We start from the raw sequence: 27,799 nt of genomic DNA on the forward strand, positions 1-27,799 counted from the left end.
GAAGTGGTCACCTGGGCTGAGGAAAGTGTTTCTGCTTATCCCCTCATTGAAGACAAGTCCTTAGTAGAAGCTAAACCTTACTAGGTATAAGGAATCATATGGGAGACATTATGACATCTCAGTCATGGCAAAAATCCTGTACTAGAGTCAACATGTTATTAAACACCAGAGTATACAAACACAAAGCAGAAATCCTGCAGAGATCACACTCCCCTTGTTCCTCTACTTTTGCCATGGAACTTCTCATCTTCCATTTTTAACAAGTTTTCCTAGGCAGACGATTCTCAGGTTTCCCTGTCTTGGTCATTATGGGCCATTTAAAGCATACAAATCAGAGGTAAAAATACAAAGCATTATAAAGGCAGTCAATCTACCTTATTAATCAGATTACTTAGTCTGTTACCACTTGAACATTTGTCTGCTCCTTCCTTTTACCATCTAAACATAGAATATCAAAGCAAGGTGAGTGGGAGAACTGTACTAGCAGTGTTCTTCATGGGCAATTGCTTTCTGAGGGTAATATTGATTTAATTTATGGCACTATCAAATACTGCTGGCTAGGACTGCTAGAGGCATTTGCAGCCACATGAAATTTAACCAAATACATTGTTTCGCTACGGATGAGATGCTTCCCAGGAACATATCCATTTCAACAATTTTCTGGTCCAGATCCATCTAGTCACTTCTTATTACAGAGAGAGTGGAGAATGAACTAAAAGGTTTGAGTTTTCAAGGTTGTATATGTGCAAATCCAGTAACAAGGGAGTTGCCCATCTGGTTCTGAAGGGAAACCAGAAAAATAATAATAATATCAGAATTTATGCGAGTTTAATAACACAAAGCAATGAAAGAAAGCAATTTGTTCTGAGAGGAACCCATTTTTGTATTATTTTGCTGTTGCAGCCTACAGAGTTGAATTCTGCTAAAATTTCACACCCTCTGCTTCATAAAAGAAAGTCAGGGATAGTTTAAGGAATATCTGTATTCCTCATCTTATTACTGTTTAAGTGCTCACTGGGGTGGAAATACAGCACTTTTAATCAATGACTCTGTGTAGCTAAGTGGTATCATTTGAAGGGCCAAAGTCTGAGTTAGGATGGATTTATCTGCATGAATTGTCAGACTTTTCATTATCTCCATGGTTTGTCTGTTGTTACAGAACTTATCTATGTGGTTTAGCAGTTTGATGACAAATTACTACTGTCAATCTGGTTAGCTTTTCCAAGATGGTCACCAAATAAATGAAAACTGAATGCCACGATATCAGTTTTCATTAAACATATGCTCATTCTGTTAATGTTTATACAATGGTGAACTTTGCTGCTGCCTCCAATACATGTATCTTTTATTGTAGATTTAAAATATTAGTGTCATATCAATGAAAGTAAGCAGTGAAGAGAGGAGGAGTGAACATCTTTGAAACAACACAGAAAACACACACTCTTCACACAATTTTGGAAGACCAAGCTCTAATATAAAGCCACATCAGAGCATACATTTGCAAATACTCTTCTGAAAGCTGCCTAAATCTGCAATCAGGTTCTGTTTCAGGATATTACCAAAGGCCTGAACAAAACTGAAGCATCACAAATTCAGGATTATGAGGAGTATGGATAATCATGGCCAAAAATAGGTCTTCTAGAATGTCATTGGGTCAAAGGAGTAAGGCGACAATGGCTGAGTGAGTTAGTTAGTTAGTAACTTTTAGGAAAACAAAGAAACAGAATCCAAGGAGTACAAACATGTCTTCCAGCAGAAAAAAAGCCCAAAACCTAAAAAAAATCCAACCCTCCAATCATTGCTCCCCTCCTCCCACCCCCCCCCAAATACTTGAAAAGACAAAGAACTAGTAATTGCCTGTAAAATGTAATGCACCATGTGCTGGTTCACTAGTAAGGAGTATTGCAAAGAAAGTCAGAAACCAGGAGCCTTGCCATTTATTCAATAGAGAAACTGTGGCTACAAGAGTTGATTAATCACTGGTGGTGGTGTTATTTGTACTTTAAAGTAAAGGCAGCCAAAAATAACAGCACTGAATACCAGATGGACAACTCAAATTCTGAATATTCTGCAGGAAAATAACCCTTTGCATACCAAGCGATCTCTGCATTTGTCATAAAGTGTCTTTGTTAATCCAGATATGATAGCAACTTTCACCTCAAGGCAAGAGTGGTTCTATCAAAAAAAGAGAAAAAATGTAAACCAATAAATAGTATTTCAACTGAGAAACAAAACTTTTGCAGCCCGAAAGACCAGGTTTGAAGGAGACACTAGGTACGTATCAGCCACGGTGACAAAGGGAAAACAGATCATGTATCCAGACAACTTGTTGATGGATATGCTTGCCAAAGATAATTTAGTGCTGAACACAGAGCTGAAAGCAACCAAGTAAAAAAATCAATAGGCATCCAAGTGGTGTTGTGTAGAGCAGTTTTACAGAGGACAACAGACATCAAAGTATGCAGTGAGAGTGAGCTGTGGCCTTTTCAGTGCTCAGAACTGAATTAAGTTAAATGCACATGGCTTCTTCATACAATGCTAACAGGATAGAAGGAAGACTTAAGCCCATCAGCAAGAACAGAGCAACGGATAAACCTCTTTGACTAAGACTTAGTTTATTTAGTCAGATGGGGAAAAAAAACGATCCACCAAAGCCCCCCTGGAACCATCACTATCCCATCTGTCTGTGTTATTAACAAAGACTTGTCCAAAGGCTGAGTGGTGTTAACAAGGCATCTCTGCTCATTTGAACCATACGAAGGTGCAGAAAGTCATAAAGTTAATACATTGTTAAACATTTACCAGACAATAACAACAAAAGGTAGTGAGAAATCCAAGAGGATCCACTACCAGCATTTATTTCAAGGACACAACTGCAGGCCACGAAATACAAATAAAAGACAAATTTTTCTCTTGTCCCATCAGCCAGCCAAACCTCATCAAATTCATGCTTAAAAGATGGGGGGAGGGAGGTGTAAATCATAAAGGTAAAGTACATCACATCTCTATTCAGCTGTGATCCTCTCTTTCTTCCTAGCAAGAGACAGCCACCAGAAAACAGGACTTCTCACAGTACCGTTAAAGAAGGAAGATGTGTGTTATACGGCATGCTCTAACAATGGGTGAAATCCAGCAGTAATATAGATCTTGGCTAATGCATGAGAAAGTCAGAAAACAGACACAAAACATCACTCACTGACAGTAATATAATAGCATGCTCCCCTGGGACTGATACATGCAGAGTACTGATTGGCTTGCATGTCTTTTTGGGATGCAATGCAGTTAGTGTTTTTTTCAGACAAAGGAAAACTGGGAGCCTTAGAACTCATGCAAAGAAAATGCCATTATCAATATAACTTTTCAGTGTTTGGACAACCCTGAGAGCTTTCATCAGGCTTCTTTCAGAAATTACAAGAATTCACATGCCATCTGTTTGTCCCTAAAAGTGCAACAACTGATGCCATTATCAACCCTTCTCTGCCAAAAGGGATGAAATCGACTCCAGCCCGCTTCCCCCATGCAAAGATTGCTTATTCCAGCATGAACTGCATGCAAACTATTAAGCAGGAATTTGGAGATGGTTCCTGCAATGTAAACCCACTCTGCTGGATCCAACAAGTTGTGACTGGACAACTGATGCCAAAGGGAATTTGGACATCCAGTGGATGCCTGAATCATCACCACCCAAAACTGTCTTGAAGCTTATGAATTACAGATGTGTAATGTCCATTCCTGCCAAACTGATGAATGCTTATGCATTAGTAATGGATTTAAATGCACAAAGATGTGTAAGTTCCAAGCCATACCAGCTACATCACTGATGGTGGAGAGTTTGCAAGATCACTTCAGTGAAGATTTGGCATAGAAGGATGAAAAAAAAGAATAATCATGTTATACAAGACCTGTGAAGTAAGTATCTGACATGCATCCACAGGAGGGAAGTATCATGTTGTTTAATGATGGTGTATTTAAACTTATGAGTTCCGTACTTGTGTTCAGGGTCTCTTTTTTTACCCACAAACTATGTACTCAGATAAAGTGAGGGTCGTCATCAGAAACATGCTTGGCAGCACTGAACTACCCCACTGAGAAAGCCATTACATTCAAAGTCTAGAGGTAGCAACACCGGCGAGGAGCTTCGTAAGCATTTTGATCACAGGAACCATCAGCAAGAGGAATGCCTGACCTTGGTTTACTGGCTCTTGGCTGGACAAAGACACTCACTTGTACTTTGTAAGATCTCCTCAAATGGCTTCTTTTGGCAGGTGATTCAGCTGCTAAAAATGGGAAAACTCTGTCCATTAAATAGGAAAATAGACTTCAATGGAGAAAACAAGATAGTGCTAACACACAAAAAAGTGGTCCTGCTCTCTCCCTGCACCACCCTTGGTGGTACCACGGCCAGCCTAGTGACCCGAGGGAAAATGAATCCAGCTACATTCCTCCCTTTCCTCCCCAGCTCCAGCTGAATCTGCTCCAGTTTACCATCAGGCTAGGAAATGCATGGTGAAAGGAAGAGAATAGTACAAGGGTGAGAACAAGCACCCAGAAGCAAAGTGTGGAAATGCTGCTTTTAACAACACTGACAGCTTCTGTCAGATTAAAGTATTTGTCTGACTGGAACCCTGGAATCTTCCAAATCTTCCATTTCAGCTTATATATTACCACTCCATTATCCCGTCATCACTGCCTGAAGCTGGTCAAAACACTGCAAGGGAAGAGATTTTTGAGAAAGAGAGTTTCTTGCTCAAAAACTAAACTCAAGCCTTTTTTTTCAGGTGTAAAAAAAGACTGGATATCTGAAGATTATTCCCGCACACTTAGATCCAGTGTGATCCTCACCCCAAAATTGCCCTTGACAAGCACTACTTCCTAATTAGCAAGCACCAAAAGTCTAGATCACAGAATATCCTACTGAGAAGATGACTGAAAAGACTGAAGTGGAACATCCAGAATAAACTTTGGAAAGCCGGAACTGAATAAATTGATCACACACAGAGACCAGCCCAGCTGACTTACTTAGTTTCAGCACTCCTCTCCACAGAAGTGGTAGCCATTACCCACTCGCCTCTTTTCCTGCATGCCACACACAGTTTTTTATCTAGATCTGATAGTGTGCAAAACCTGTGCAGGTCTTTTCCTTCCAATGGGAAAAACAAGCAGTCTTCATGCAGCTCTACATCACTCATTTCTGCTCACCAACAGTGTCAGCAGCAAGTGCCAGATTGAAAGCTTTGGGTCAGGATTTTGAAATTAAAGTTTTTCTGTCCGTTTCCTTCCATCTCCAGGGTGCTTTGATTTCTACACTGCTATGAAAAAACTCCCTTCATTTATCTTATCCTTTCATTTAATTCCTTTTGGCTCAACTTCTTAGGTTCAAATCACTCATCATTAAAATGAATTGACTTTAGTCATTAAAATACTTTAAATACATTACACTAAATATTTTATTTTAAAAACTTACCATAATCTGCCATATTTTATCATGATTTAATATGCCTTTTAATATTGCATTTTTATGTAATTTAATATAAAAAGCATAAAGAAACTGACTTGACTGAAATGAGAATTTCAGCCTTACTGAAATAAAAATAATCAATCTGGAGGAATAAAAAGTGGCATACCTCCTCTACGACCAACATAAATACTTTTTCCACACTGGTACTGAAAATAAGCATCCTTAACATTCACTTCCCGTGTACTTCCCACCTCTAAAGACACTGAGTGTGGAGCAGTGGTGGATACCCCAGACCTGTGTTTGCTAACTCAGTGCTGCTGCTGCTCCTTTGGGCAAAGCACGCAGCCTGAAATGCTCTCCCTGAGCTGCAGCTTATGAGGAATAATTCTACTTAAACTGTTTTTGTGAAATTGACTGTTGTGCCAGAACTTTTACATTCAGCGTCAGTCCCCTGCGATCTGCACACTCGCTTCACCTGAATCCAAAGTTTCGAGATCAGGGCTTTTTTACATGTGAAACAAACTCAGGCTGATGCAAATAATGATGTTAACCTTCGCAGTGTTCAGGTGACGAAAAAGGTCTCATTTCCATCTAGTGACTCAAACTACCTTCGATGTCAAATCTTCGTACCCCAGGCAGCCTATAAGACTGCCTGAGCTCCAAGAGTCATTCCCTTTCCTTCACACCCCTCTCCAGGCACTTGCATCAATGCTGAAAATAATACCAGAAACAACAAGAAATTCCTGCTCAAGGGAGGAATGTTTCATCTGGGAGGGAGGCAGGTAACGTAGTTCCCTCCTTCTCCCCAGCAGAAGCTCCCCTCGACGGGAGCACACACGGAAGGTTTTATGAAAGTGACATATGTCTAATTGGCTGAAAGGTAATATTCAAAGGCCCGCCGCTCCTCTCTGAGCTCAGGGACTGCAGCTGGCAGAGTGTTAAATCAGTTAACAGTTGGGCCCATTTACTGCGCTGCACCACTGCTGCTGCTGCTGCTGTTACTGGGGCTGCTGCCCAGTTTGGCTCATTGAGCTCCACAGTCAATGGAGAAGGCATCTCTATTGTGCACCTCAAAGCATGCTCACAGCCCCTGAAAGAGAAACAGGCCCCAAACTACTGGGGCAGATCGTATGACAGGATTACTTGCTTGTTGTTCCTCTTTCTTTCTTTTTTTCTTCTTTAAAGGACTTCTATTGGACTACAGGAAGGAATTACGTGAGGGGGAGACCATATTACATAGTGACAGCTGGAAAACTGGGGATTGCAGACTAGTAACAGAGCTGAGTTCCTTCTGTGCCGGCTGGACACCTACCTAAGGCATCTTTTAATTAATTTGTGTAGAGGGTGATCTCCAGAACCCAGGCAGCGCAGAGCAAATCCTCACACAACCGAGGTTAGTGGCAGCCTGCCCCCCGCACTGCGGCGAGGACAGGGTTTTTCACAAAGCACACACAACAGCCCTGCTTTTGCAAACCTTAGAGCACGGCAGAACAAGCAACTATTTATTGATCTTACAAGTGATCCAGATTCAGGAAATGTGTTAAAGCTGTGATGAAGCAGAGCTCCGAATGCCTAACACGCCAGCCACGGCAGATTCCAGGTTGTTGGCTGGTGAAAATCAGTGTTTCTCTAACACTGTCAATAGACATCAACCCACTGAGGAACTTCCCCAGCAGCCCAACAGGTCTTCAGTAACTAGTTCTGATACCCCTGTCTAAGCAACATCAAACAGGCAATTCATATCCACCCTTCTATTTTTTACAAGCTGGGGCTATGTGTACACATCTCGGAAGCCTATATATGTGTTTGCAATGAAACACCTACAGTTTGCCTTCCAGTGCTGTAGACAGGCACAGCACGAGGGACCTCCATCACCACTTAAGATGAGGACAGTAACTGTTACATAGCTGCCCATGAACAAAGGCATCACTATCTGGAATTTCTACATGACCCTTAGTTGCTACACTGTCCTAGAAATGCACAGGCATTACAAACTTCTGGTAAAGTGAATGCATGTGCCTCATCTCGTCTTCTTAGTAGCATCTCAAAGCTTTGAAACTCTTTCATTTACCACTCCCACTGCTCAAATGCCACTCAGTAGAGCCACACGACATGGCAATCTATCTTCTCAGCCACATGCAGAAATCAGCGCAGCCATTTCATCTAAGAACTGTATAAAACGTGCAGTCCTGTCCTGTGTAAAAATAGCACTCTCAGTTGGGAACTGCAAATCCTGCTGGAGGCTGGGCAGATGGTGGCTCATGCTACCAGTTTTCCTTCATGTTTTTTGATTGAGGGAAAAGCAAGTAGTCAAACCTTAAAGCAAAGTGTTGAATTCTGCATTGTTTTGATTCAAAATGCACAGTAGTCCAGGCCTGTAAAGACAGCAAAACCCCCAAGCTCTATGACTTTCTTGGAAGGAAGAAAAGATTGGCCCGATTTTCTACATACTAGCACATTTGCACCATCCTAACAATAAACAAGGACACCAAAGTGGATTTAAAGGCAGACTGGCATCAGATGAGTCGCTACAAGAAAGGGTATAAATTTAGAGTGCTCAGGCTCTGTTGTGGTAATTGTGATAAACTGCAGATAAATGCTTCTATCATAACCACAATAAAGCCAAGGTAAGAGATATGGCTTGCCACTCGACAAAAGCACAGCACACTGCCTCACACGTGCCACGGAAAAGGCCCAACACTCAGGCACGCGCCACAAAATAGATGAGGCAATGTAAATCCCCACCCTTCTGGCCTTGTGGTTAATTTGTTCATGTACTCATCCCCGGGGTGAATAAAACCAGCCTGTTGTGCCAGAACATCTTGAAATACCAACATATGCTGAAGTAGTATGTATGTTATTATTAAAACCTAGGATTACGTCAGTATGCATCATACCTCATCCAGCTCTACCACACACGTCATCTAGTATCCGAGCACACAGGGTTATTGTACTATTCAATCGTCTAATTAAAGCAATAATTAATGCATGGGGTGAAAACTAAATAGCCCTTTTTCTGAAGAGATTACAACTTAGCCTTATGAAAAGGTGGCACAGATATCAGACAGGATGCATTTAACACTACCGAGCATCCTAAAGGCCGCCTCTGTTTACCCTACCTATCGTGGTTGGTTTCACCAACAAAGTTCATTTATCAGATGTTGCTTTATTCCCTTCACATGTAACATGGAAAGAACTACAGGACACTGTCTACTCAGCCCTCGTGTCTGGTATGCAGCTCCTGTTGGCACCATGGCTGTGCTGGGTCCCTTGGTGTGTAACGAAGGGCAATATGGTCTGGTGATCTCAGCAGGCGAGGGCTGGAGACGGGCATGCCGTGCTTCTTGTGCCAGCTCTCACACTTTGCTTCCCCCTCTTTAAAATGGGAATACCACCTGCCAGCCCCACAGGCTTGTCATGAGGATTGATTAATGTTTGTGGACAGTTTTAAGAGAGCCGGAGTGCTCACCAGATAGAGCTGCGAAAGGGCTGCATGCAGGCAAACAGTTCTATTAGCACTGTTAGAGCTTAGCATCACCTTCACTCCACAAACTGAGGCCTGCTCCATAAAGGACGAGTTACATTTGGATTCAGTTATGCCTGAAAGATTTGTGTCTGTCAGGCACAACTACAACACGCAGCAAGTACAGGATAAGTGACAATTAACCAAGGGAAAAGTTGCCCATCTCTTGCCTTTTGCTTAGCTCCAAAAATCCCTCTGTAGCCTCACGTATCTTCAGGGCTATCGGTGTTTCTGCATGATGCCAGTCACAGTCTCATCACTCAAACTTTCTAACCCCCACCAGGCGCACTCCCTTGACACTGGGCTCCCATCAGAAAACATGCCTGCCCCTATGTCTGAGCCTCTGCTGGCAACAGTGTATCACAGGCATGTTAACTCTGCAACAGCCTTTTACGTTGCCCTAAAACTTGTAACTTGAATTTTGCTCCCCCTGCGAGAGAGGGAAAAGGCAGCGCTGGGGTAACCCGTGAGACAACAGGGCTGCCATTCCAGAGCACAGATAAAAGTGAAACCTGAGCGGAAAATGTTTGCGGTGCCACTGGCAATCAAGGGCCGGGTTGTCCCAGCAACGGGAACACTTCATCAGCTCAGCTAACAGATGGTCAGTGAGCAACAGGCAGCATATGTTCCAATAAGCACTGACATCAGCACAGATGGAGGGTGGGCAGGAGGCTGGCCCTGAAACATAACCTGACATTTCCTTCTCATTTGGTGCTGCATTGTTATAACTCACACAGGAAGATTAGCAGGGAAAAGTGAATAGCATTAGGGAATCTGCTCAGGAACTGATTACTAACACTTCACTGCAGTTTTAGATTTTTACTTAACCAGAGTGCAACATTGTTAACAACATTCAGGGGCAGAAAAGGAAAATGCAGTAGGTTTTAACGATGGGGCTTTATTTTCATCACAGGCAGGCTTTCCCAAGAACACTAATTAACAGATTGCCACCTTCTAGGACTCTACATCTCCAGTTCCACCGATTTCTACAGCTTTTTCTTTTACTCCTTCCAGCCCTCCCCCAACAGAATGCACCCAAATACCCCACAGGATTAAATAAAGCCCTACAACACATTGTCACAAAGGGTATAACTTTCCTCAGCCCACAAATAAACTTTAATGGTTGCTACAAAAGACAGAAAGACAGCCACAGAAGGAAAAAAAGAGAAAATCAAGCATATATCCCTGCTGATGAGCATTCAATAAAAACTAGGAATCAAAGGAGACTATAGTCCTTGGAAATCAACAACAGATTGATCTGGGACACAGAGAATCAGTATGCAAACAGGTTACAGACAAGTTGTATATTTATAGACTTGCATTGAGGATAATGGAAAAGCATGTGGGACGGCTCCAAAATGCCTCTTTGTGACAGACAGCAAGATGTAGAGTAGATACATCCGAATGATGTAAGCATACAGCTGTATCACAGGCAAATATTAAAGAAATGCAACATGTGCAGCCACAACCTTCTGTTACCTCGTGAGATACCTTTAGAAGTCTTTTGCTCCGCTAACGCGTGGGAAAGTTTAGCAGGCACCTCCCTTCAATGCTAATGGGACTTATATGTACATCCATCTCTCGTGTCAGCAGAACAGACCTTGCAGCAAAGCCAGTCTACAGTCCTGGGGGACTGCCAAGATGTTTTGGGAATGGCAAACCCTTCCATCTCTGTTCCCTACGCTTTTCTTTAGAGAGCGTGAATCTGATCAGAGATTTGCGGTCTGGATAATCCCCTGTACACCCCCCTATTTATTCACACAGTCTTTTCTCTGAAGCTTTACCCCAGATACTATGCAGTCCTATAGCCCATTGACATAAGGCTCTTCTTCCATTCTTGAAACTATAATCTTTCTGAGAGTGGAATGTCATCAACTTTCTTTTAGCAAAGAGCAGCACAGGGAGTTAATTGCCAATATTTTCAGAGCAGCTTCTGGTTTTGCACACCTTGGTATCTGGCCTCAGCATTACATAGTTATTAGGGGTAATATTCCACACGTTTAGTGTCCACCCACTACAGCAACTGGTGCCCAAAGGAGCTAAGCTTCATAGAGACTTCTAAAGATGGCAGGCTGTACTCCAGCAGATGACAATGAGTGTCACAAGATGCCGTTATGTCTTGAGCAAGGTCACAGAGTTACTAAATGACAGGCCTAGGAAGGTGCAGGGGAATTAATCAGGTTTCCTAACTCTGTCCCATACCCTACCAATTAGACAGATTCCTCTTACAGCAGACCAAATTAGATACTCATCAACTCTGAAAACATGTTCAATGAGAACTCCCTGACAAATTATGTATGTCAATGAGCAGATAGACAACCACACTCAAACTACAGATTTCTGCCTGAGTATCAAAGCGCCCAAGGCAGAAACTCTTGTTAACATCTACAGACAAGCAGTGTAGCTCCAGTAAAGCCAATTGAGAACACTTTCAACCTGAAAAGACCGAGTATCTGAACCATTTTTGATTCATTTCCAGCACAAGGATGACCAGCTGCTGAGAGGTGCCCGATTTATGCTCTGGCCTGCTTTATGTCCTCAATGACTTTTAGTGTATCAAATAGACAATCTGCAGGTTTGGGACTGTGCTTTTGGGGGCCCACCTCTTTCAGTGATGTCTGGGACACACTCTTCCAGTCATAGGGGATGTTTGTTCCTTTCCTTCAGCACATTTAAGCAAAGCTTATACATACTTACTAGTCTGGTGCAGCCTCACAGTCCTGATTACACCAAAGACTTTGTATTTCAATCACCATTTAGTTCTTCAGCAAATCTTCGCTGAGGTTCAAGCAGCACAAATCTGTTATGATCAATGGTCTTCGTACGTGGAAGTTGAAGATGGTCAAAGATACACAAAGTTAAAATGAAAAAAATCAAAGCATGTGTTTTAATTGTGGCAATAACGTTGGCTGGTCGCAGAACAACATAGAGACAGTATCTGCCTGTTAAGGACATTTGGAATTACGTTTAACAAATCAAGCCTTTCAGGATCCAGAATGTTTGTTTTTGTACAATGTGCTATTCATCAGAAAAAACATATTCTGTATCTCTATTTGCACTACATATGTTCCAAAATATGAGGCAAAGCAGGGCACTGGGATTACTTATCCAACAAGTTAGGTACTAAGTGTGCTGTTTCTCCCCATGTGTGTATATATACGTATAAGACAGAACCTGGACAGAGGCAATTTCTCTAATAAAACCAGTAGTCTCAGGCTGTTAGCATTGCCTAGACCTCCACAAGATTCCTGTGTCCACGTATATCCATTAAAGAATCAACCTGGCCAAGGTACCTGAGAGCACTCCCTTCCAGTGATTGCCTCAGTTCTTTGGAGTACTATGGACAAGGGCTTGCTTGGACAGGTAGCTAATTTGAGCAAGGAACAGAATGAGATAGCTTCTACCTCTCCTTTATTCTCCAGCTTCCTCATCCTCAGAATGACCAGGACATTCATGTTTAGTGAAATAAAGTTTATTCTCTTTCCTGTTTGCTGCCTTCATTCCAACTCACTGCAGCCTTCATTCATAATGTAAGGCACCTGCTTGTCAAATGCTCATCTATATTGCTGATGACGCTAAACTGGGTGGTGAGATGGACATGTCATAAGGGAGAGAAATCTTATAGAAAGACTTGGACACTCTAGAAGAGTGGGCTTGAAAGAACAGTACGAAGTTTAGCAAAGGCAAGAGCAAAGTCCTGCACTTGGGACAACAAAACCCAAGTACACAGTGCAGGCCGGGATCTGTGTGGCTGGAGCACAGCCTTGCTGAAAGGGACCTGGGGCTCCTTGTGGACAGCAAACTGAACAGGAGTCAGTAGTATGCCACTGCAGCAACAAAGGCCAATTTGATGCTGGGCTGCATCTGCAGGTGCGTTACCAGCAGAAATAGACACACGATCATCCCATTCTACTGAGCACTTGTCAGGCCACAGCTGAAGTTCTGTGTCCAGTTCTGGTCCCCATAACTCAAGAAAGACAGTAACAGATTGGAGAGAGTCCAAAGGAGGCCATGAAGATCATCAAAGGGCTGGAGAACAGGACAGACTGAAGGAGTTAGGTCTTTTCTCCCTGGAGAAGACAAGGCCCAGGGGGAACCTCATCACAGTATTCCAGTACTTAAAGGGCAGCTATAAAGAGGATGAAAGCTCTCTTCTTTACAGAGAGCTCATTCACTGGAACAACCTCCCCAGGGACATGGTAGAGTCCTCATCACTGAGGGTTTCCAAGATGTGACTGGAGAGGGTGCTAGAAAATTTCATCTGGACTTTCCCGTGAAAGTTTGGGCCGGGTGATCTTTCGAGGCCCCTTCCTACCTGGGCTGTTCTCTATTTCCCACTGCTTAAAAACATGCTTTTGGAAAGAGAGGCTGGGTTCCTCTTGATATGGAATAAGTCCTACCACTAAAGTAAAGGCCCTGTGTTCCCTTACCTGCTCCCAGCTACCAGTTTCAGCCCCTCCTTTGTGCTGATGCTAGTGTTTGTGCAGCCACAGCAAGGAGATTGAGTAACTGATCAAAACCTAGTATTTATTTGTAGTTTCTTGGGCAGGTTAGCTTTCAGTCCAGCCAACTCCTTGACTTCGTAAACAAGGCATGAGCAAAGCAAGTCTGTGGACAGCAGTCTTCAATTTGCTGTAAAGCAATCCACTGGAAATTTTCAGGACAAATGACAGTAACATCAGTTGACTTCAACTTGTGTGGACATGTATCCACAAAAGTGTCCAAAAATAAAGTGGCAGACACTGGGCAATGCGGGTATTATTTTGAATTTTAGCCATCAAAGCTGCAAAATGCTAGCACAGGCAGGACCTACAGCAGATGCTCTGTACAAGTAAAACCTCTGACAGGTCAGAGAAACAAAACCAGGGCACTAAAAGTCAGTGCACTGAGGGCTTCCTGAGCATTTGCCTTTGGGACATGAAGAGCAGGGGCCATAAAATACAGAAGAATCCTTACTGAGAGCGGATCCTGGAGCCTAAGAAAGAGCACGGCAAATGGTGTAGTCGCTTTGCCTAACGTCCCCATCAATATGAGCACTTCAGTGATATGTTAAAGCATTGCAAATAGAGGGACCTCAGCAAAATTTGCTCGGAGGAAGCAGAAACAGAGCAGTTCTAACGAGGCTCATGCAATGCTAGGAGCATGTTTGTGCAGGGACTGGCAGTGTTTTACAAGCAATTGCAGGTGCCTCATCTTAATGCTAGCAACCGCTTCTTTTTGTCTGTACTGTAGCCAGGACTTGTGAGCGTGAGAGAGATTGAATGCTTTGTAATGAAGGTATATTGTAACATTTCTCTCCAGGTGGCACTTTGTTAACAACAATTAGATCCTGATTGATCTTTGAAGGGCTAATTCTTATGTGGTTTGCAAGGGTCCTACAAGGAGCAAGTGTTGAGTGGGGGCACTTTAAAAGTATTAGTGAGGAAAAAAAAGAATAGTGCCATAAGAAATTTGCAATACAATGCCCAAGCCTCCTTTGCACCCCATAGTAATTTGTTCTTATTCCTGTTATTATCCCCTCGGGCACTAATGGTCACTTTATTAATTAGTTGAAAATTGCATTCTAGGTCAAATGGCAGCTTTTTTCCCTCCCATTGTTGCAAATTGCTAGTGGTATGGCCCAGTAAATGGCAGTGTTACTGCAAAATGGGAAAGATCCTTTGCTTTTCAAGATAAAGCCCATGGACCAGCTGCACTTTCCATGACATTTCTAAGCAGAGCATTTCCCCAGGCCTGCTTTTAAGCAGTTAGAAATTAAACAGAACTCACTGTCATTGTTCAGATTTCTAATCATAGGCTGTTACTGTATTTGCTCTCACTCTCCTCACCCTCCCCCCCCCCAGTTTTAATTCTAGCCGAGCCTGTTTTCTAAGGTGCATCTCTGCAGTGCTTAGACCCATTTTTCAGGAAAGCAGGCAGCGTGTTTAGGTGCTTTCATTTCTGGTGCTCTAATGGAAATACTTCAGAGACATCTGCTTTAGCAGAAGAGGACAGATGCTTAGTAGTTCATGAGAAATGAGGTCCTGTCTGTGGCATCTGAAGTTAGAGACCCCAAAATCACAAACTGCTCTTGAAAATACTTGCTGGCTACTGAATGTAGAAATAGAGCAAAACAGAGACTCAGAAAACAAAATGGGAAATTACAGATTTTGTGAAAGTTTTTTGTAACAAAAACTCCTAATGAGGACAATAGATGTTTAGCCTTTAAACCAGAGGATCAGCCCACCAGAAGTGAACATCAAAGCAGTCTATTTTCCATTAACTATTTTCTGCAGCCTACTGTGCTGGATGCAAGCTGTCATGAGAGTTTATAGTCCAGCAGTCAGGAAAGCTACCAGAAGTCAGAAGGCCTGGGCTAATTTCCCAGCACTGTCAGTCTAACACTTCTAAAAGGGTGCAGTTAATCTGAAGTCAGTTCCGCAAGCCACCTAAGACAAAACATAGCCCTTGATTTCTATTTTTTTTTTCCCAAGCAATTCTCATATCCTCTTAATCTTCTGTAAAGTTACCTTTAAACTGATTTATCGCCCTTCCTGGTGGGCCCAATTTAACATCAACAGAATTCAGGGGGAAAAACCTTCCCTCTGGCCCTTCAGAGATTTAACTGAAGTCATACAAAGAGGGAAGAAATTGTTTGCTTAAGAGAAAAACGCTACAGAGTCTCTTGCAGAAACTTCACACACACTACCCTCACGTACCTAGAAGTACAACTGTTTTGAGGTTGAAACTATTCCTTCTTGAAGGACATATCATATCCAGCGCATAGAAAGGCAAATGCATTGCATCCTCCAGCAGCCTGGACACTCATCCTTTCAAAATCTGAATGCTATAGGCTGGCACCAGCTGTAGCCCCTAGTGAGCATTACAGAGGGCAGTTAACAACCCCCTGAAGCACTGCACTCCTGGAGCACCAGCAACAGAAAAGAAGCCCCCTCATCCTCCAATCCTAATTTCTAAACTAACATCAGCCTCGGTAGGCTGGGCTCCCTCTATGGACATATGCAGGGTTTATCAGGGAGAGGGATGGTGGACTGATTAAGCAATAACATGTGAGTGTAAACAAATGCACAGCGACAAATTTGGGATTTCTTTCCTACTCCCAACAAGTAATTGTTAGGACACACAAACTGGCTCTTAACAGCACTTAGCATTTTTCTCTTTGATGCTAGTTTTTAACTTGCTTAGACCAGAAGTTTCTTACAGCACTATTTGTTGCCAGGACTTCATGTAGTAATCAGTAATGCAAAGAAGTAAAAGAATTCCCTCTTCAAAATAAAATCTGCATGTTAATAATTACTTCTTTTTCTTGGCCACTTCAGGAAATCATTGAAAATGTAACCTTATGCAAATCATAAACCACAATCTCTGTACAGACTTGCAGAGGTGTCACACAGTTGCAAAATGAGCCCAGATATGCAGACAGTCAATTAAAAAAATATAACTGCTTTAAGTGCATTGCAACCATGATGGAAGCACAGTATGCCCTAGTTTTCTGAATCGTTTTTAAAACCTGGAACTTTCAGCCTAGATGCACTGTCCACCTTCGTAATGCTCTGTGCTGACTGTGTAGCTGCAGTCCCTCTTCTGCTTGACAATGCAATGTCACCAGTGGATTTTTTTTAACCCCTCCTATTTGCTCCTTTGTGGAGTCTCCCCTCTGCACAAGGAAGGTAGAGCAGAAATTCAATCACACCTACAGAAGGAAGGCTTTGTGTAAGAGAGAAGTGTTGCATTTGCCTGAAGATGGTTAAGATTCAGAGTCAGCCTGATACCCATATTTAAATGTGGTGATCTTTCACATGCGTATTACATAACAAGAGGCCTGGTTTTATCACCGGCATGCCTCAAACCTGGGTGAACTTCACTCAAATTGAAAACCCTCCAGCAGAATACAGATCAGAAGAACTAGAGGATCTGATGGGCAATTAAACCAGAGGGTGAAGATGAGTATCAGAAGGCAGCACATTACAGAGTTACATCCTTTTAGATGAGCTGCATCATCATCACAAATGAAAATTAAAGTAGTCTCAGAAAGTAAATACAGAGCTTGCTGGGCCTCTGCTATTAACAAACAAACAAACAAACAAACCTTTGGCTAAAATAGGTGGATCTGATAAATCTAACTCCTGAACGGTAACCTTGACTTAAATTTTCCAAATGCCAGAAACAACATACAAATCTCTCATTACTTTCCTAAAAAACAGGTTTCTTTCACTGAAGAATGACTTCCTGAGTTACCTACAGCACATTTAGAAATCATATATGAGATCAGAACAGCTCTTTACAATAGTTTTGTTCTTCAATAAGAGTCCAAAGGCCAGCTGCATACTTGGCTACCTAATTTTTAAGACAGGGGGCACCACTCTCTATTAAAAAACCTTCAGTTTTCAAGCATTTTCAGAGGGCTTATATCCAGAATTGGTTTCTGTGCCTAGCATTTCTTGTGTCTTCTGTCATGAAAAAGAGATGATGCATACATCTGAAACATCAACATATTTCATACTGAAATTCATGCCTAGATTAAATGTGTTAACATTTAATATATCCCTTCATCCATTTGATCACTACTAGTAATAGGTCATTCAATACCAAACATCAGTCCTTAATTTTGTAGTAAGATTAAATAACACACTTAAGCTGGTGAGTACTCAAACCGAATATCCTGTCAGCTGCCTCTCTGTCTTTTACAGATAACCAGCTCACCATGTGCTGTCTCAACTACAGAGCCCCAAGAGGACTACATACTTCCAGGCGAAAAACCCAGCCATGACACTGTAATTACACTTAATACCTTATGTCCTACCTAGGACTTCAAAAGCAGTAGAAGCCAGCAGAGCTCTAGGAGTATCACTTGCAAGAACATATTCTTTAACAAATGAGCTTCCATATTCAGAGCCAGCTTCACACTTGTGGTGTGTAACATTAAAATACAGTGTATTAACATTAAAATACAGTGTATTATAACATTAAAATACACTGTATTAAAATACAGTGTGTTTTTTCTGAGCTCTGTTCTCAGTAGCTTGATTATGGGTGAGAAAGGTTTGGATGTCAGCTGAGAGATCTAGGAAATCAATGAATGCAAGGTCCTAATTGCACAGAGATACACAAAGGCACTGTGCTGGTTGTAGCTGTTTTCAGTTTTTCAAGCATGTTTCCAGCAACAAGTAATCCCACGGACCATATCTATTGTTTTGACACTGTCCAATTACTGTGGTAGTTCCAGCTAAAATTTCTTACCACTTTGCTCTCAGGGCCTTATAACCCACTGTCACGGAGCACGAAGGGCGAGCTGCTCCACAAGGGAAGGCAAGCCAGCATCTGAATGGCAACACAGGTAGGGCATCACTTTCCTTTTGAGGGCCCAGTCCCGCGGTACCTGAACAAGAGCAGAACGGGTCTGATGATGGTAACCAAGTTCACAGAAGAGTCCCATGATCACTGGACAAGATCCCGTGATCTCTATGGAGATGAAGGATGTCCCAGGTCAAATCAGGAAGTCAAATCAGGAAGGCAAGGTGCCAGGCTGGCACCTCAGCACAGCACTTGCTAAGCTAGCAAAGCAATTAAAACTGTTGTTTCCTGTTATATAAGACAAGTATAATCTGTATGTTTTGATACTTAGAGTGCCATAGCATCATAAGATTAACTCAGTGTTTCAGTGCTTTCTGCAACTCAGACTCAGATTCCCAGCCTGACAGTGTCACAAATGAGCAAAGTAATGTAAGATGAAGGGTACATAACAAATAAAAAGAGGAAAGTTGATAAATGTCTTTCTGTGAGTCACTCTTTCTCTTGCAATGACCATGTCACAGTTTCTGTTGAGTCACAGTTGACAAAGTTATTGATGTTACTGAATGTTCTCTGAATCCCATTCCAGAAATAAAGCTAATAAATAAGTTTACAATTTTAGTGAACATTTGATGAAAGGCAGCTACCCAGTGCATTGGATATAGAAGACAGTAAGCAGTATAGCCAAACAAGAAGAAAGAAAGTTGTTCTTCACAAATGGAGGTTCCTTCACTTCAAATCCACCTACCCATGCAAAGTAACCCTGTAGTCCACATATTAAGGAAACCCTATTAGAATGGAATCTTTAAGGTCATGTTCTTGTATATCGTTTCCTTCTACAGTCCATAAGCTTTATGGTACTTTGACCAATTTAAGGTTCATGGAGACAAGAAAGTAGCACCTCTGCTTTGACTTCATGCTTCTGCTTTCACTTTGTGATTCCTGGTGGGAAAAAAAACCTTTGGCATGGAAATAATAATAAGCAGCTTCTGCTTATGGTCTAACATTAGAAAGAAAAAAAAAAAAAACCTCACAGAGAAGCTAACAATTCTTCAGTAGTCAGGGTAATTATTACCAACAATTCATAACATACCACAACTAGCACAGCAAAACTCCCACTCTAACAGTATTTAACTTTGTTTATTGAGGCCAACCAAAATCTTTTCTCATATCAAAGCCTGCAGGGGAAATTACCAACAAATTCTGGCACACAATTACATTCTTTTCAAATACACTATTATACATCATGAGATTCCTGAAACTAGAGAACTTTCCATAAAACTCAGATCACATAACTCTTAAGAGGTTTTAAGGGGGAAAAAAAGAAAAAGAAAAAAGCGGTAGTACAATTAACCTTTATGCTATTTGAGGCTGGAAGTGCCCAGTCTTGGATAAAAAGGGGTTCTTCTAAAGTGTTTACAATCATATCACAGTTAAAAAATGTTACTTTTCTACCATGTGGCTCACTTTCATAGTTCCTCAGTCTCGGAGAATAAGAAAAGGGTACCTAAAAGATTCCAGAAAGTTATAAAATCAGTTTCTACGTACAAAACTGCTATAGTTTAATGTCCTACTATTTTGGGGCCTTTCAGAGCTGAGTCAAATGGATAGTCCTCTTCTGGAATACCTAGAATTCTCCTCCATATGTAGTGAGTCATTTATGAAATATTTAAGGTTTATTCCAGTCCTTACATCTGTCTTTAGCCTCAAAGGCTAAGTGTCTTAAGACACACTAAGACTTAGACTAAGCCTCTGGCCAGTATAACTTTGGAGGAAATTCTAAATCAATAGAAAAAGGCAGCAGGAATGTCCCTTTCACAACAAGATCCCTGGAATGCAAATCAGACACTGTGCTGTGTAAAAATGGTGTCTGTTCAAACTGTTAATACAATAGCATAAAGGTTTAACAGAAGAGGCATAATAGTTTTCAGAACAGAACCAAATGAATTGATTAAAATTTTGCAGCCTTCTTCAATACCTAGGACTGCCATCTATTTTTTATATATAATTTTTTGATGATCACTTTTCATAAGCGTGTCAACCAGGTTTTTGCAAAGTGCTCCAAACAATACTTTGTGGAACTTAAACTACAGAATCATAGAATCATAGAATAGTTGGAATAGGGTTGGAAAGGACCTGAAGATCATCTAGTTCCAACCCCCCTGCCATGGGCAGGGACACCTCCCACTAAACCATGCCACCCAAGACCTCATCCAATCTGGCCTTGAACACCGCCAAGGATGGAGCATTCACAACCTCCCTGGGCAACCCATTCCAGTGCCTCACCACCCTCTCAGTAAAGAATTTCTTCCTTATATCCAATCTAAACTTCCTCTGTTTAAGTTTGAACCCGTTACCCTGTGTTGTGTCACTACAGTCCCTGATGAATAGCCCTTCCCCAGCATCCTTGTAGGCCCCCTTCAGATACTGGAAGGCTGCTATGAGGTCTCCACGCTGCCTTCTCTTCTCCAGGCTGAACAGACCCAACTTTCTCAGCCTGTCTTCATATGGGAGGTGCTCCAGTTCCCTGATCATCCTCGTGGCCCTCCTCTGGACTTGTTCCAACACTTCCATGTCCTTTTTATGTTGAGGACACCAGAACTGCACCCAATACTCCTAGTGAGGTCTCAGGGGAGCAGAGTAGAGGGGCAGGATCACCTCCTTCGACCTGCTGGTCACACTTCTCTTGATGCAGCCCAGGATACGGTTGGCTTTCTGGGCTGTGAGCACACACTGAAGCCGGCTCATGTTCATTTTTTCATTGACCAACACCCCCAAGTCCTTCTCCACAGGGCTGCTCTGAATCTCTTCTCTGCCCAACCTGTAGCTGTGCCTGGGATTGCTCCGACCCAGGTGTAGGACCTTGGACTTGGCATGGTTAAACTTCATAAGGTTGGCATCAGCCCACCTCACCAGCGTGTCGAGGTCCCTCTGGATGGCATCCCTTCCCTCCGGTGTATCAACCGAACCACACAGCTTGGTGTCATCAGCAAACTTGCTGAGGGCACGCTCAATCCCATAATATAATAATTGTTTCACAGCATTCCATAATTTACTTCTTTCAGCTACAGGCTAGAAGCAAAAAGTATAAAAATAAAATGGAACTGAAAATGAGGCATGATAAACTTCTGATTAAACTCTTCCACTACTAGTTTTGAAACACTGATGAAGTTTTAATGATTTTCAGCATACAGCATTTCATAACGCATCTTGGTTCTCTTAGCCACTTTCATCCACTTCCAGTAATGACCAGGGTCACCTAGGTGATTTAAAAAACAAACAGCTGTGAGGAGACAAGACACATGAACATCAACACTGAAACAATTTTAGAAGTTATAGCCTGTTGCAGCATAAGATTTAATGACCTGTATTACATAGGTGATTAAACCACCACAATGACGCATTCTGGGTTTAGTGATCTATGTATTAATTATCCAAATCAGCACTTATGTTTTGACCCTTAAGTTCTGCAAGTCTTAATGCAAGCACTAAGTTTTACAGCATCTGCTACTCTCTGTTAGGATTGGTCATGAGATAGTTTTTAGATTTAATTTTCAAATGCTTCTAAAAATAAATATAATTATATACAATAGGAAGCCTAAGAGTGAGAGACAGTTTCTATCAGTAAAACCTAGAATGATGATTATGAGAACTACACTAACAAGATACTAGTCAGTATTATTCAAAAGAAAAATAGTCCAAAAGAGTGGATTTTCCAACATGATAAACATTAAGGCCACAGTTTTCTGTGTAAATACAAAATTTTGTTCACACACAACACCACTGACTTTACTGTTTAAATTATCATCATCAGTGACTAAACATGATCTTAGGAAAACCTGCACACTGTATCAAACTTCAAATCTTGCTCTTAACATTTTGCCTCTATCTTTGGATATCCCCTTTTTCTGCTGCCTTTTTTTTTTTTTTTTTTTGGAAAGGAGGAATGGGACACCAAACTTTCATTTCTCTTTCATCAAATACCTCCACAAGAGAAGAAGAGATGTTATTATATAACTCCATGCACTGAAAATGCTGAGGTCAAAACTAAAGATACTGCAATTCCAAAGCACATAAATAGCTGGAACCCCATCAGTTCCATTAACATCCACTTGAGCCAACCCCATTCAAAGATTGCTAAAAATCTAAGAAAAGCATGAAATTGTTGAAGATTACATAGATGCAGACAATTATCAGTTAGGTTGAGATGAAGATCAGTAAAGAGATAAACACCGTTCTAAGTGTGTCACCCATTTTCTATGTGACATATAGTGTTGTTGACACTTTCTTCCCCTAGTACAATTTTTATACTTCATGATTTAAAATGGGATTTCTACATAACTGCCTAATATTTTTAGCCTGAAGATAATAATTAAGTGAAGTACCTCTGATTATTTTTAGCTGAATGGGTATGCAAATGGAAGTCATAAGAACGTTGTTGTAATCTCTAAAACAGTTTCTTAATAAACACAAGTAATGACTTGAAGAGGGGCTTTTGTAGGACCAATTTACCAACATATGGTCCTATGGTACTGCTAAAAATTGCATACACTCTGTTATTTTACATTTTTTTAGTATTATTTATATAACTCTATTTAAAATGAACTAATTTTATAATTAAACACACACATCAATTAAGTGAAATCACAAAGTGATATACAGCAACTTTTAAGAAATAATTCTGAAGGTGTTTAAATTAGAATCCTGGACACGAAAGAAGACTTAGTTCTCTTAAGTAAGTTTACAGAAGTAAGTATGACATATTCTTTTTCTCCTCAGCAGTGATGTGGTTCCCTGTGGTTCTCAGTCAGCTGAGATAGACAAAGTTACTTAACTAGAAGTGCCAAAAGTAATAGCAATTTTTTTCTGCATTTTACAGGAAGGTGATTTGGTTCATTGGTAGATGGTGTTGACATCAGTAATACCATGTTTCAAATTTTTCAATGGGTTTCAGCAACAATGGTGTAATCCTTAAAGTAAAGATATAATCCACAATTAAGACACAAACTGCTGTGAATTAACCACAATTCAGCAGGGATATTCATGGTAAGCAAGCTCTTGTAATACACGTCTATAACAAAAATATGCAAACATTATACTTTAAGTCTTAAAGCTTGTAATCAGGAATATCTAACAATGTAAAAACACTTCAGACTTTAAAGTACCAAATGGACAAAACAATATAGCTATATTGGGATGCTATTTTGCTTCAGCTGGTGCCTTTAACTTCAGTTTTAGTGATTCTGGTCTCATAGCAAGCTTAGACCTAATGTAACAAGTGATTAACAAGCTGAATAGCCTCAGCTTGGAGTTATTTCCTCCACAATCACATGGTTCAGTTATTCTGTAAAGTCCATGAAAAGATGCTCTCACAAAATATATCTCAATAGTAACTATCCCATCATCTCAGTTTGTTACCTGTACACTTGTATTCCTTACTGAGAAGGAACATGGAATCTTCTCCTTCGGTCTGGATGACCTGATCCATACTCTCTACCTGGAGGGAGGAGAGGATTTAAATGTTTTTAATTAACATTAGAGCAAGAATATAACAGCTTATTCAGATAGTCTGCAAGAAAAACTACATCTATATAAATATTGAAAAAAAGAAAAAGTCCCTTTCTAGTTCATGTATAATTATGGCTATATTTTGAGATGTTGGAACACAGTCCATGGCGGCATTGCTCTTAAAGCTCTTGGCCCACTACAACTGTTAAATCTAGTCCAGCTCACGGATCGGGATAGTGAATCATACAGGTCATACACTGGGGTTGGTAGATCAGACCACGTGAATTCAGTAAAGGAAAATATACTATTTAGAATCAGACATAAGCTGTATTAACAAACATTTTCATACTGGCTTAAGTGTGCCTGTGTACAATGCTGCTTCAGTTACAGATTTCTATAAGCAAAGCAGTACTCAGACTCAAACTGAAATCTTTTTTCAGCACCAAAGTTCTGTCAAGTCGCACCTACTTTCCAGTTCTATTAAAATCTTGTTAACCAGAAATATGCTTGAACACAGAGTATGCAGCATAAGTGTGGAAGCCTTGATTAAATACATAGAATCATAGAATAGATGGAGTTGGAAGGGACCTTCAAAGGTCATCCAGTCCAACCCCCCTGCAATCCGCAGGGACACCCTTCAACTAGATAAGGTTGCCCAGAACCACATCCAGCCTGGCCTTTAATGTCTCCAGGGATGGTGCATTCACCACCTCTCTGGGCAACCTGTGCCAGAATTTGACCACCCTCATTGTAAAAAATTTTGTCCTCACATCCAGTTTGAATCTCCCCTCTTTCAGTTTAAAACCATCACCTCTCATCCTACTGCAAAAGGCCCATTTGTCTTATAAGCCCCTTTTATAGCAAATGAAAACTTGCTATAAACTCAGATCCTTCAGTATAGTTGTACTATGTTCAGCTACGTGGTTTATAGTGTGTGAAGACTGAAATGAAAGTAGCCTTTTGATGCAATTACATTCCATGAAGAAATGGGACTCTGGATAATTCTCTTTTGTCTTGGACAAAGGAGTTTCTCTTCAGTGAGACATACCTCCAACAATTCTATTTTTCCCATGTCTTTCCTCATATCTTTCCTTGACAGTCATCTTTCCCTTTCCCTGAAAAACTGCTTTCAATTTTCCATAAGAGCTTTTCTCCCAAGACTTTTTTTTCAAAGAAACATAAACCACTCTTTAAAAAGTTGCATTTTCTAAGTTGAATAGTTAAAAAACAAAAGCTGCATATTTCCCTGAAATTATTATCCATAACTTCTAGCTCTCTGACAGCTCTTACTCATTATGTTTTCATCCCTCCACAGGGTCCATTGTACAGAGAGTTCTGATGCTTACCTTATCACTGGCAGAAAATCTATATTCGTGCCAATACCTTTCACTATTTCTAATACATGAGGGTATCCTTAATTTCAACCATTCATGCAGCTGTTACAACTAGTCCCGTAGACACTCTCTCCCCTATCCCCTTCCCTTATCTTCAGCTCACTTTTCAGACAGGTTTTCAAATACTAGTATGAGAACCATTGTCCAAATCACTGAAATTTTAAAATACAGCTATAAAGTATGTAAGACAATGCACAGATAAGGTTAGACTTACTTTTTTTTAATTTATTTTTTCCCTCTCTTTTTTATGTTGATTTAGATCCAGGGAGTAATTTATATGTTATGACAAACCCTCTAGGTGTTTACCAGCTGCTGTTGAAGAGTGGCAAAGACACGTAATACCCAATATAATGATTTCCACAGTTGTTAGTGCTCAGTTTATTTTCAGCTATTTGTAGAACGAGGTAACAATGTTATTCAAAATAATGTATTAGTGGTGTTAACTTCTAATTAATGAAGTTTTGTCTACCCTATATGGCATATAATGTGGTGTTTCAACCATGAAACTAGAATCTGTAAAGTCATGGTTTGCTACAGACATCTATGCTACCTTGGGCAAGGCTTTGAAACTCAAAGATTATGAAGTGCTGCAATGCAGTTTCATATCTCAGTAACAGAAGCCTAACTTTAAATTTAAATTAGATACCTAAGATCTGTCTAACAAGCATCAGAAAAGGACAGACACTCAGAACAGTGCTGCAGCAGGGGGACTGGACTAGATGATCTTTTGAGGTCCCTTCCAATCTCTAGCATACTGTGATAATGTGAACAGGATACACAACAGCCAACATGCTAAAAGGGAAGTCTTCCAAATTAACAAACACGAAACGCTAAGGGAAAATCTACCTCCCTGTGAGGCTTAGATGTTCTGCTCTGGGTTACATGGATACACTCTCCATTTGTGACACACATACAAGAAATCTATGAAAAGAACTTAAAAAAAAAAAAAAAAATTCAAAACCCCCAAATCACCCCATTCCCCCCAAACCAGAAAAATCCCAGAACTGAACTCCGTTCTCTCAAAATACAGGTAGAGGATGAGATGTTAATTACAGCAAATCAGTGTTTAGTATTCACCATAAAATGAGGGCAGCCTATGTTCAAATCTTGTTCTGCCTAAGCAGAATCAAAACAGCATTTCAGAGAAATACCAGTGCTTCTTAGCTTTATGCTTTCTGGGTGGAGGCACTCTTTCCTCCACTGTTAAAGTTGAGACCATGTCACAAAATCCTTACACATTAACAGATAAGAGAGAGCAAAGGCTGCGTAATGGTTAGGTACGCTCTTGACACAGAAGATATGGGTCTCGTCCTTTAATTTTTACTACATTTAATCCAATGATTTATGTATACTATGCAACAGCAGGAACCATAACAATATACCATGGGAATGTACATAAAGGATGGGATAGATAATTTTAGATAGTTAATTTTATTAGTAAGTTTTATCACATAAGCTATCATGGAACACAAAATTGCTACTTTTTCATCCTGTTTTCTCTCTGTTTAGTGAGACACATACGTATAGCAGAGAAAAAGCTACATAATGAAGCAACTCATTGCTTCATAAGCAAGTCATTGCAACTGCTGTCTTAATATTAGCAAACTCCGGAAAAAAACTTTTGTCAAAATGAGTTATCTTGGGGGATCAGCTTAAAAGAGCTCTAAAACATCGCAGGGCTCTTTTGTAAGGACAGATACATTTTCCCAATAAATCTATGTTAATTATAACAGAGGCAATTTGACTGCACTTATGGGATCACGTTTTAAGAGTATCCTGAGGGTAGTAAATAGGTCTAGTGTAGAAGAAGCCAAGATGTTTTAATAATGCTACTTAAACACATTCATAACACTGTTCAGCACAGTTACTGTGGAACATGCTTCGTGAAATACATGTAGTTATAATATCACTGGAGTAGGTCAGAGATGACCCAACCCCTGAACAGCAGGCTTCTTGAGATGAACATGATAGCAATGACCAGCTTTGTTTCTGCTCATGGTCAACATACACACTCTGTATTCTAGCTTTACATTTTACATATACGATCAACCTTTTTCTGTGAATCAAATGATAGTATCTCTCAAGCCTACAACAGTGGCAGCTGAAACACATTAAAGACTTTACTGGATTTATTTATTATTTATCCTTCTTTAGTTGTATCATATATCTCTGAAAAGTTCACCTGGAAACACAGAAGAAATTTAGGCTCTACAAACTTCATAAAATATTTGATCTTTGTTAGACACTTCTCTTTCTTTTGTTTATTTTTGTTAATCTATATGTATATGCTTTAACTCACGAGAAAAAAACTGAATTATGTCAGCTTCACAGTGTTATCCACAGTGATGCTCCATTGAAATGATTGTTCTGTTCAAGAAGTGAGATTGGTGGATAACTTAAGATTAATGCCAAGATAAGACAGAACTTGCATTTGCACTACTTAGGCGATGATCTGGAAGCTGAGACCCTGATCTAGAAAACCACTCAAGAATGTTTTTAACTTTATTCACATGCTTCAATGTTTGGTTGAAGTATGAACTAAGATCTACAGCTAAATACTTCAGACAGACATTACCATGCAGCTGTACCAATTTGCTTTACAACTATTATGATTTTAAATACAAT

General features: G+C 40.6%; 1 protein-coding gene across 1 annotated transcript in view; it reads right to left on the reverse strand.

Annotated features, from left to right (window-relative positions):
• Positions 1 to 21,046: 21,046 nt before the first annotated feature.
• FAM120B (family with sequence similarity 120 member B) overlaps positions 21,047 to 27,799 on the reverse strand; it is a gene marked incomplete at its 5' end in the record, with an annotated part of 53,775 nt that continues 47,022 nt past the window's right edge. The window contains 2 exon segments of the mRNA XM_080616481.1: positions 21,047 to 21,531; positions 23,691 to 23,769. Of these exon segments, the coding sequence (XP_080472607.1) occupies positions 23,708 to 23,769 (62 nt within the window). The 3' untranslated portion in view covers positions 21,047 to 21,531; positions 23,691 to 23,707.

This window comes from Psittacula echo, assembly GCF_963264785.1.
Source record: "Psittacula echo genome assembly, chromosome: 4".
NCBI classification, from domain to species: domain Eukaryota; kingdom Metazoa; phylum Chordata; class Aves; order Psittaciformes; family Psittacidae; genus Psittacula; species Psittacula echo.